The sequence below is a fragment of the Danio aesculapii genome, chromosome 2 (genome assembly GCF_903798145.1).
Source record: "Danio aesculapii chromosome 2, fDanAes4.1, whole genome shotgun sequence".
NCBI lineage: Eukaryota > Metazoa > Chordata > Actinopteri > Cypriniformes > Danionidae > Danio > Danio aesculapii.
The window spans coordinates 53,418,541-53,430,613 of record NC_079436.1 but is presented as its reverse complement, the minus strand read 5'-3'; the positions used below and the strand labels follow the sequence as shown (position 1 = coordinate 53,430,613).

Genomic DNA, 12,073 nt, shown 5'->3' with positions numbered 1-12,073 from the left:
ATTTACAAATAAAATAAGTCTGATAGTAGCTGATATTGATTTTGAACCCACTTCAATCCGTTCACTTTCATGCAATTCTCTTGCTTATTAAACAGATAATTTACCAATAAAAAAAAATGCATTATATATCAAACGTTGTATCAAATTCGTAATAAAACAATAATCTATCACCAAACAATGCATGAAGTGGTCAAATAGTTGTGTGTCCGACAATCTTCCGTGCTTCTGGTTTACTGCCGTTCCATTTTCCACTCCTTTATGACGTTCATATTCAATTTAAAGAACGAAACAAAATATATGTGCGATATATTGTGCACCTCCAGTGGTAATAGTGTGTAAGAGTGTGTAGTTGTACTCACAGGCATGGTCTGACTGCCGTGAAGGCCGCCGATGGCAGACTGAGCCTCAGTGTGTGTCGAAAACTTTACAAAGGCACAACCTGAAAACAAACACAAGCAATAATGAGGAGGTCATCTGAAGAAAAGTGAAGCCAGCACTGCAGGTGAGAAAAAAAAAACACTTATTCGCAATAACGGTCCATTAGTTGAGGCATTTACTAACATTAACGATCTTGTACATCCAAAGTTTAACATTTACTTATTAAAATCCCAAAACTGTGCTTGCTAACATTAAAGCAGAACAAGATTTTCATTAACTAACATTAGTAAAGATTCACAGTACAGTAGAGGTTCACTAAATTGTTGGTTTGGTTCATGCTAACTACTAATGAACTGATGTTAACAAGATTCAATTTGGTTTTTGATTAAGAACGCATTATTAAAGGTGTAGTCATAGACTGTAAACGATATGGATGGAGTATCCATGATGATACCCATTAATGAAGAACGCAATAGAGGCTACAAGTAGGCATGGCCAACCGTCACCATTTTGTTCACGAGCCATCGCATTGACTGCAGAATACCAAACAAGAGCAAAGAGGAAGAGCTTGAGCAGAGCTACAGACGCCTGCTAGCATTTTGCTTCGACAGGGTTTTCTTTGGAAAAAACGCTTAATACTTCATTACCTGCGACTCGTTTGTGTTCTGACCACATGTGCTTGGTTGTACACTATATCAATAAAGTGTTTAGACTTTTAAAATCACTGCTGTAATACATTGAGCCACTAAACATTGTTCTTATGTTTTTCTATAGGAGGAAAACGCAAATTACATCCAAATACTTCAAATATAGTCTGTGTTAGTAAATTCTAGGCTATTTATGAAATCCAGCTATAACACTGTACGACAACACTTCAGATGACTGTTTTAGAGCCTACAGCTAATCAATCTGTCAGATTCTGGAGTGCTTTACAGGTCTAAAGAAAATGATATATGCCACATAAAACAAGACAAAATATGATGTATATTCAGCGGCTAATCAACCGGAAGTGAGACCTAGCTGTCACTCAATTGGCCACGCCCTTAATTATGCAGATTCAATATAACGTAATATAATACGAAACGTATGGGTTATAAAAAGTTCACCCCCCTCACAGTTGTCATGAAGGGTAATATTAGCTATATGAACCAAAATCGTTCTTTGTACCAGGCTGAAAACACCTTTTTTTCTGCTGTCAATTTGGCCATGTTAACAGTGGGCTCAATAGAAATGTGCTCTATTATGGAGCCAGAACTAGCGGAAATCTTGATGAACTGCAGTTCCAGTTACTTATGTATTTGTTTCACGAGGGAGAGTAGGAGGTTGCCGCTTGGGTGCAGTGTGTAAGTTTGACACCCAGTGGTTGAACTAGGTATTGCACTCCTGGATCAAGACACATTTTCACTCGGCTCCTCCTTCGAGTGTGCTTGACTGTCAAGCCTAAAGGTTGATTTAAGGCAGATTTCAACCGCTTTCTAACTAAAAGCAACGGCACATGATAGAAGGAATATTTTCCATACTAAAAGGAGTTTTTGTCCTAATCAACACCTGAAATTTGTATTTTAGAAATGGTTTCTATTTCTCAAAGGTGTACAGCAGAATGAACAATGATCACCTCAGGTACACCTCATCTGCTTTATTCAGTGTTAAATGCTGATAATGTGAGTTTGAATGCCATTTTACATGATGTAGGAATGACAATTATCATATGCATTTGTTTTTATGGCAAAACATGTATTTTTCTCTTAGATCAGGGCCTGGTGTGTGGACTTTGGGGGTTTTACGATGTGGTCACATGTTAATTGGTCAGTTTGAATGTCTCAGTATTTGGGCTTTGGTCACATGGTCAAGGAAGAGACAAAACAGCTGGTAAACTTTGCTCTGTCTCTTTTCCTGGGCTGTTCTTTTCCTGCTCTGTTCCTCTCCTGCTCTGGCGGCTATCTTCTCTGCCTCTTTGAGGCCTGCTTGCTCTTTTTGTCTCTCCCTCCATTTTATACAGTTATTTGTAACTAATTCAGTTGTAACCATAGCAAATTATTGTCATTAAATCATTTCAATTTCAAGTATTTGTGATTTACTTTTGATTTAACATCAACACTCAATTTGCTCCATATTGCAATACAATACAATCACATAATATGAACGCTCTCCCATATTTTAAGCTACTAATACTGCCATTCTTTCCGTTTTTGGTATAAGAATGCAGAAGAATGGTTTGACTAGAAATGATCAGTTTTTTCCCATCAATACTAATGACTTTTTAGTCATTTGGCAAAACTACAGTTCGAACTGCTGCGGTTAAAACCCATTCTTACAGTTACATTTATTACCATATTACTGAAAGCAGCAGCAGATAGTTCACCTCAGATCTTGACAATAAAATAAACTGCTTGAAATTGAACTTTAGAACTGTGCAAACCAACACATATCAGTGATTCAGCATGTACATTTAATAATGTTAAAGAGGGTTAATATGTATGAAATAGATTATTAACCTTACCATTTTGTTGGAGTGCAGTGAGTGCACTATTCTGTGCTTCTGAATGGCTGCATTTAAATTCCTGTCGTGTTTTGTCTGGTGCAAACAGCCAAATTGCTTATCACTGCATATCTTATTACTTGTCATGCTGTTAGGACACAGGGCTACAATGTTCCTGCTCACCTAATGTTTATGTTCGTAATATTTATATTATTTGCTAATTAATAACCACCTCATGTGGAACTCTGAATCTGTGTCTCATTTCGGAGGCTGCAACTGTCCACCGGAGGTCACATTTTGGTACACGGATGCATACTTTGAGTGCCTTTCTGAATGAATGAATAAAATACTCTGTTTTCCAACAAGGCAACCCGAGGTACTGAAATATAACTGGCTAAACTGGCAGTGGGCGGGTTAAAAGAACCAAAACAAAGACATACGTTCAGGCACGTAACACACATTTTCAAAGCAGAATATATAACATTGTTAACATTGTATAACATGTTCACCAAGCATGTTTCTTAAATATCTAAAAACATATTATAGTATTTTTATGATTTAAAAGAGTTAAAAACGTACACACAGCTCCTTTAAATGTTAAACTATGTCTAATATATACTGTACAAGTGTTGTTCATTATTAGTTCATGTTGCTAAATACATGAACTAATGAAACCTTATTGTGAAGTGTACTCGAACTAAAAACACGTGAATAAAATCTACATCAGCATGTCAGTGAGTGTACAGTATCACTTGCATCAGGCTTTACAGGGTTAAACAGATTCAGTGCAGCGTGAGGTCATGTGACCAAACGGATCTGCTGATCATCAAATCTTCATGATTTCATGTTGAGTTGAGTCTCTTCTCTCTTCACACTTTTCAAACACCATTGACCTTTTCTGACCCGCTTTCCCTATGAGCTCAGTTAATGGACACGGCGATCGCAGTTTGGTGTAAATAATTCCTGTCTGCTGCGTTTCAGTGGAGAAAACTTCTCCCTAACACATTCTGACGGGTTAACACTGAGAAACGCCATCACAAAGTGTATGTGTGTGTGTGTGTGTGTGTGCGTGTGTGTGTGTGTGTGTGTGTGTTTGAAAAGACTAAGACTACACTGTAAAAGAAAATGCACACAATCGATTTGTGTTGTGGTGTTACAGTTTAACTGGTGACTGTGTTAACTGGTGACCCTTTCCAGACATATACTATTCACGTTTGCTGATTGGCATATTTGTCACTTTTTTTACAGCTACAAAACATGGCCATACCAATTAATTATTCTTATTAATTGGTGTCAGTGTCACTGTTAAACATTATTAATAAAATGTTTGTTGTGTGGCAGAACAGTATATAACAGTATATAACCAAAATTAACATAAAAATACTTATAATTTAAATGTCATCAACGGGATTCAAACTCGTATAGTCAGAAGGTTCAGCACACTTGACTTATCTAACTGAGCTATTCAGGACTACACACGTCAGAGTCGGTTTTGATTTATTTATCAGACAAACTAAGTGGAAACCTCCCACTCTCCCTCGGGAAGCCAATACGGAAGTAACTAAAACTGCAATTCATCGACTCGCCTTTGGGGGCTGGCTCCAGGAAATCCAAATGATTTCTGACTGCATGGTAAATTGGCCAATTTTATAGCTGATAAAAACATGTTTACAGGCTGATACAAAAGATGGCTTTGGTTCATATAGCTAATATTACCCTTCATTACAACTGTGGCGATTTTTTGTAACTCATCCGTTTCGTTTTTATGAAGTTATATTAAGACTTCATAATTAAGGGCGTGGTCACTTGAGTGACAGCTACGTCTCGCTGCTTACTGTCTCGTCACCTCAGCTGATTCCGGCTGATTAGCCGCTGAACTCGGCATATACATCATATTTTTGTTTTGTTTTATGCGGCTTTACACATTCTATTGCCTTTTGGAATTATTTCCTACAATTATCAGATACTATAGCATGCTGTGTGCAATTAATTGTGCTCACAAATCATTCAAGTTGCCTCCATTTTCCAGGTGAGTGAAATTATATACTTATATACCATCTCTATAAATGTATTCGTTTTATTTGAGATCATTTATAATTTTCTTTAGACCTCTAATGCACTCCAGAATCTGACAGATTTATTAGCTGTAGGCTCTAGAACAGTCATCTGAAGCGTTGTCATACAGTGTTATGCCTGGATTTCATAAATAGCCTTGCATTTACTAACACAGACTATATATTTGAAGTACTTGGATGTAATTCACATTTTCCTCCGATTGAAAAATGTCATAAGAACAATTTTTAGTGGCTCAGTGTATTACAACAGTGTTTTTTAAAGTCTAAACACTTTATTGATATAGTGTACAACCAATCACATGTGGTCAGAACACAATCGAGTCGCAGGCAATGAAGTAATAAGCGTTTATCAGAAAAGCCCGTCTAAGCAAAATGCCAGCATGCGTCAGTAGCTCCGCTCACTCTCCGCTTTGTTGCCTTTGTCCCGCAGTTGGTGTAATGACATGCAAACAAAATGGCGAAGGTTGGCCACGCCTACTTGTAGCTTCTTTTGCTTTGTTCAGAAACCTATGGGTGACCTCACGGATACTATGTCCACATCTTTTACAGTCTATGGTCAAACCATATGTTTTGCTTTGTTTGGTTTAGTTATATTTGATATGCTATTGAACATCTCAATTGAAAACCTTATTTTAAGTAATTAGAGTATTACATGGCACATATTAGAGGAACAAGGATTTGTCGTCACACAAGCTAACACGAGTTCAAAGGCTCAAGATAACATGAGTCTATAATTGTAAAATTACATAGTTTGACCAATTGCGATACATTGCGACACAGTACTCAACAGTCCTTGGTAGCTCAGTTAGATGGATCATGTCTCGTCTCCCGTTGATGACATTTAAATTATAAGTATTTTTTATGTTACTTTTGGTTATGTACTGTTCAGCCACACAAATGTTAAAATTAATAATGTTTACAATTGCACTGACACCAAGTAATAAGAATAATTAATTGGTATGGGCAAATGTGTGTCTATGAAAAAGTGACGAATCTTCCAATCTGCAAACGTGAATAGTATATGTCTGGAAAGGGTCACCAGTTAACACGGTCACCAGTTAAACCATAACAGGGCCAACATAAAGGAATTAAGTTAACCTAAGAGTTTTTACAAATTTAAGTGGATTGAATGAAAATCAATTATGTGGCGATCCTTCATAATTAAGGGACTAAGGCGAAGGAAAATGAATGAATGAATGAACATTTCGTACTTTTTTTAATGAAAAATAACTGTGGACACTCCCTTTAAGTCTGTTTTTCTTTCACTGATCAATACGTCTGATAGATTTAACAACCAGCAATATACAAACGTGAAAAAAAAACACGTGCTTCACTTCACTCTCTCTTTTCATTCACTCCTTCAAGTTGACTACTGAGGTTATAGGGGACACCGCATTTCAGATACAGCATGAATGAAAGCACTCAAGGTTGATCTGTTTGTTTGCTTCGACTTTGTGTTTTTTCCAGCTGAAGGTCGCTGCTCAAATTTAAAATGCATCTCAGACTGTACTATAAAAGGACACGTGGATGTCTGTCATTCACCAGCGAGCACATAAAATCTGCCGTGAATACAGACGAGAGAGATGAAAGCGGGAACTGAATCTCACCTTTACTGTTTCCATCAGGGCCTCGTAATACGGTGCACTCCTCGATGACTCCGTAGGGCTCGAAGAGACGGTACACGTCCTCCTCTGTCTGCTGCTTATTCAGCATGCCCACAAACAGTTTCCGGTCCTCTGAAATACACAAACACAAAACCACAATATAAACAGTACTGTATTGACCTTATTCTTGACGTATGAGCAGGCACAGCCATTGTAATCTTTGCAACCCAGGCTCATTGTGGATATCTACCCCTGTATGCATATTTGGAGAGCGCAAAATACGCCCCAGGAGGTACATTTTTTTGCAGTTTTTGTTTTGACGCTGTGTATGCTTTTTCAGATCTCATCTGCTGTTATGGTGTAAACCAGAGGTCGCTGTCGACTGACTGACTGACTGACTGATCGTTCCCCCATCCTCCTCCTTACCTAAACCCAACCAATAGATTTTTCAAAAGCTCCGATTGACCTGCCCACTCACTTGCTTAAACCCAATTGACAGTGTTTTCAAAAGTACCAATTGACCTGGCCATCACCTTCCCTAAACCAAACCTATAGTGTTTTAAAAAGTACCGATTGACCCGCCCATCGCCTTCTCTAACCTAACTGATAGTGTTTTCAAAAGCACAGATTGACCCGCCCACCGTCTTCTCTAAACCTAAGCTATAGTGTTTTCAAAAGTACAGATTGACCCGCCCACTGCCTTCCCTAAACCCAACCGTCAGTGTTTTCAAAAGTACAGATTGACCCGCCCACGCCTTCCCTAAACCAACCAATAGTGTTTTAAAAAGCAACAACTGACCTGCCCACCGCCTTCCCTAAACCAACCGATAGTGTTTTCAAAAGCACAGATTGACCCGCCCATTGTCTTCTCTAAACCCAACCTATAGTGTTTTCAAAAGTACAGATTGACCCGCCCACCGCCTTCCCTAAACCCAACCGTCAGTGTTTTCAAAAGTACAGATTGACCCGCCCACGCCTTCCCTAAACCAACCAATAGTGTTTTCAAAAGCACCGACTGACCCGCCCACGCCTTCCCTAAACCAACCAATAGTGTTTTCAAAAGCACCGACTGACCCGCCCACGCCTTCCCTAAACCCAACCGACAGTGTTTTCGAAAGCACCAATTGAATCGCCCACCGCCTTCCCTAAACCCAACACACAGTGTTGTCAAAAAGCACCAATTGACCCGCCCACCGCCTTCCCTAAACCGAATCAAGTGTTTTCAAAACCTCCAATGGACCCACCCGCTCACCACACTAAACCCAACTGATAGTGTTTTCAAAAGCACCAATAGACCCGCCCACCGCCTTCCCTAAAACCAACCAATAGTTTTTTTTCAAAAGCATCGATTGACCCGCCCACTCTCTTTTCTTAGCCCAACCGACAGTGTTTCAAAATAAAAGCCATCATTTTCATCACATTTTCAGATCTTACCATCTTCTAACCCTGTTATTTAATTGTTTATTGTATTTTTTGGCTTTTGTTTTAGTTTTACCGTTCTAGAACCGTTCTTCACTGAACTCGAACCCCGTCATTGCAGTCAACTTTGATCCACATCCCAAGATCACTCACATACGTGGCGAGCCACTGGGTAAACTGGTTAACAGCAGAAAAGCCGTCCACAGACAAAGCTCGAAAAGAAACAGAAGCCACTGGCATACCGCCCTGTAGGATTCATTTTAAAGATGAAATGCAGCCATACGCATCTCTGGCAACATAATTCATTCTCTCTAGAAATGTATACGGGGGTACGTATTCACAATGAGCCTGTATTGCATCTTTTTGGTTCCAGACTCCGGTCTCATTCACTTGCATTGATATGTACACGTTAAATAAAGCTCGTTATGCTGCCTGATGTTCCAAACGCACATTGTCATATTTTATTATTCTCCTTTTTGTGTGTAGTCATGAACACACCTGCTTGTAGAGCAAGTATTTTGACCGTTTTCTGCCATTTATTATTCCTAGTCATTTCTCCCATAGGCGACTGAATCAGAAGTTCTACAACAATCACATTTTCGCATTGCAGAATGAACTCAATAGAGCTGGGCAATCAAATCATAAATGTGATTGACCAATGCTGCAATTGTCATGCACATCTTGGTTTTTACCAATGATTTTTATACTGTATACTGACGATTAAACCCAGGTCTTCACAGCTAAGCTCACGTTGAAGCTGACGCCTCGTGTGAATGGGACGTAAGGATTAGATCACTGGTGATGGTGACCAGGAGACCACTGGGCAATAATGGCTCAAGACTGAACACACTAGCTAGTTACAGACAAACTTATATAGGACAAAACTCAGGTGCTGCTAATCTGGCTAGAGTGGTGGCACACAGCAGAAGACAGGAAAGCGGCGCCATCCACTGTTCTGGAGGGTGCATAGAAACTCTTCAACAGATGAACCCAAGAGCAGAAGATTAATAAGGAAACTTGAGGCTTTAGGTTCAGAAAAAATAAACAAATGATCTTACAGCAACATAACTGAAGCAGGCATGGGACGATAACAGTTTTCAAGGTATATTGCGGTTTGGAAAAGTCAAGGTTTTAAAACCATCAAAATTTTCTGCTATACCGTTCCTAAGGTATGTGCACTCAGAAGCAGAAGACAGCAGAAGTCAATGATTTATATTCATTATTCAGCCTGACATGTTAACTGCTCCAAAATATTATAAAAATTTCCCAAAATAAAATAAATTGTGTTCATAAGGGAAAAACATTTTTGTTTTTTACCAGGACATTTAAAAAGAATATATTTTAGAGCAGTGATCGCAATACTGCAAAACTGTGATATTTTCATCCAAGGTTATCATACCGTCAAAATCTTACACCGGCCCATGCCTAAACTGAAGCCAAGCTTCCAGAGAACAGGAAAAACAAAACACAAGGGTCAAAAAACACAACAATATAGGGTCACTTAACTTATCAAAAGAGTCAGGAGACCACTGGGCAATAATGGCTCAAGACTGAACACACTAGCTAGTTACAGACAAACTTATATAGGACAAAACTCAGGTGTTGCTAATTTGGCTAGAGTGGTGGCACACAGCAGAAGACAGGAAAGTGGCGCCATCCACTGTTCTGGAGGGTGCATAGAAATGGGATTCTATTGCGTGAAAAGTCAAAGGAGCACCTCCTTCTGGTTAGGAGGAGAAATGCAGCAGATGCATGCAGCGGGAAGCTTCACTTAGAGCTGTAGTGAACACATATATGTACACACACACACACACACACACACACACACACACACACACACACACACACACACACACACACACACACACACACATACACACACACGCACGCATGCACGCACGCACACGCACACACACACACACACACACACACACACACACACACACAAACATGCACACAACATACACAAATAGAACATCAGAATACACTGTATACTTTTTAGTTTATTTCATTGTAATGTTTCTTTTTATTTTCTGTGACACTTCATTTTAAAATACAGTATTTTTAACCCCATTAGCAAACCATTATACAAATAAACAAATAAACTCCTGACTGGCTGCTTATCAATATATATTAAGGTAGTAGTTTGATTATAAATTAGGTAGGATTAGAGATGTAGAATAAAATCATGCAGAATATGTACTTTATAAGTATCAATAAACAGCCAATATCTTAATAATAGGCAGGTAATTAATTAATAGTTAGAATAGAAGAGTTTTTGACTCTTCTAAAGCATAACAATACCATAATATGTTTGCAGATATTTAATAAACATGCTAATTCTTGTGTATCTTAAAAATAATGCTAGTATAACTAAGTTATTCTGCTTTGAAAATGTGCATTATGTGCCAGGATGACTGTCTTTGTTTTGATCATTTAACCCAGCCACTGCCAGTTTAGCCAATTATATTTCAGCACTCTAGGTTGCCTTGGTGACAAACAGTGTATTTGATTCATTCAGTCAGGACGGTCCTCAAAGTGTGTGTTCATGACCGAAATGTGACCTCCAGTAGACAGTAACAGACTCCGAAATGAGACGCAGATTCAGAGTTCCAGATGAGGTGGTTATTAGTTAACAAATAATATAAATATTACGAACATAAACATTAGGTGAGCAGCTTACATTGTAACCCTGTGTCCTAACAGCACAATACCTGATGAGATTTGCAGTGATGAGCAATTTGGCTGTTTGCACCAGACGAAACACAACAGGAACATTTAAATGCAGCCATTAAGAAGCACAGAATAGTGCACTCACTGCACTCCAACGAAATGGTAGGATTTATAATCTATTTAATACATATTAAACCTGTTTAACATTATTAAATGTACATGCTGAATCATTCATTTGTGTTGGTTTACACTGAGTCACAGTTCTGAAGCTGCTGCTTTCAGTAATATGTCAATAAATGTGATGTAAAATGGCATTCACACTCACACTATTAGCATTTAACACTGAATAAAGTGTACCTGAGGTGATCACTGTCAGTTTATCCTGTTGTAATAGAAATAGAAGCCATTTCTAAAATATAAATTCCAGGCATTGGTTGGGACAAAAACTCCAATATTCCTTCTATCGCATCATTGCTTTTATTTAGAACATGACTTAAATAAGCTTTAAATCAGCCTTTGAGCTCGACAGTCAGGCACACTCCTGTTGATGTCGTCAATCTGGCAATCTGCGCTTGCATGTGTTTTGAACCAGGAGTGCAATACCAAGTTCAACCACTGGGTGTAAACCTACATACAACACATTTAAACAAAAGTGTTTACATTTTTTTAATGCACATGTAGGGAATATGTTATATCTCTTCCTTTCCTCCGGGAGGAGCTGTGTGTTGTGTTAGGGAGATGGGCTGCTGGTTGGCCTCAGTTGTGTTTCCTTGTGGGAAAGGTAAGGAGGATTAATTCAGCTCTACACAGAATCTGTTTAATTTTGTCAATAATATTTGCCATCCTTGTTATTTTATGAGATCTGTTATAATTAGGGCATTAACTAATGTGTAGATGTCCTTATTTTTGATAGATTGACTTATATTTCGGATATATTTAAGATGATTCCATGCGGCAGAGCATATTTTATGTTGTTTTAGGGTTGATCTTTATATTCTGAATATATTTAACATTTATAATTGCCTGTCATATGTTGTAGTTTATATTTTCAGTGTTTAAGTTAGTTTGTGAACAGCTAGCTTACTAGTCATTTAGCTGCAGCCACATTTACATCATTTATTTTGGGCAGTTTGTTACACATTGTGATCTTTGAAGATATTTTGTGATGTACTCAGTTGTGTTTCCTTGTGGGAAAGATGTTGCAGTGCCATTTCTGCTGTGCGAGTGACAAAATGAAGAGAGGAGTCCATTAAAGGGAAAGCTGCTCTGTTTGGCTCAACCACGGTCTTGGTGTCCTTCTTATTCATCCTATCACACATACACAACGCAGAGACATTTTGGGGAAGCACACCAACGAAGAGGGTTACACACACATTAAAATGGTCCAGAAACTCCAACAAAATCAGTGTATTATCTTCAAACTGTAATGTGTTCGTGAGCTAAAG

At 38.5% G+C, this 12,073-nt stretch overlaps 1 protein-coding gene across 2 annotated transcripts in view; it reads right to left on the bottom strand.

The window, feature by feature from the left end:
• LOC130214090 (CUGBP Elav-like family member 5) overlaps positions 1-12,073 on the bottom strand; it is a 323,679-nt gene that overhangs the window by 78,988 nt on the left and 232,618 nt on the right. The window contains exons 4-5 of one of the 2 annotated variants that reach the window (XM_056445676.1): positions 6,540-6,668; positions 360-439 (exon numbers count right to left, since the gene is read on the bottom strand). In XM_056445676.1, coding sequence (XP_056301651.1) covers positions 360-439; positions 6,540-6,668 — 209 coding nt within the window. The remainder of the gene's footprint in view (positions 1-359; positions 440-6,539; positions 6,669-12,073) is intronic. The other variant, XM_056445677.1, reaches the window with a different exon arrangement.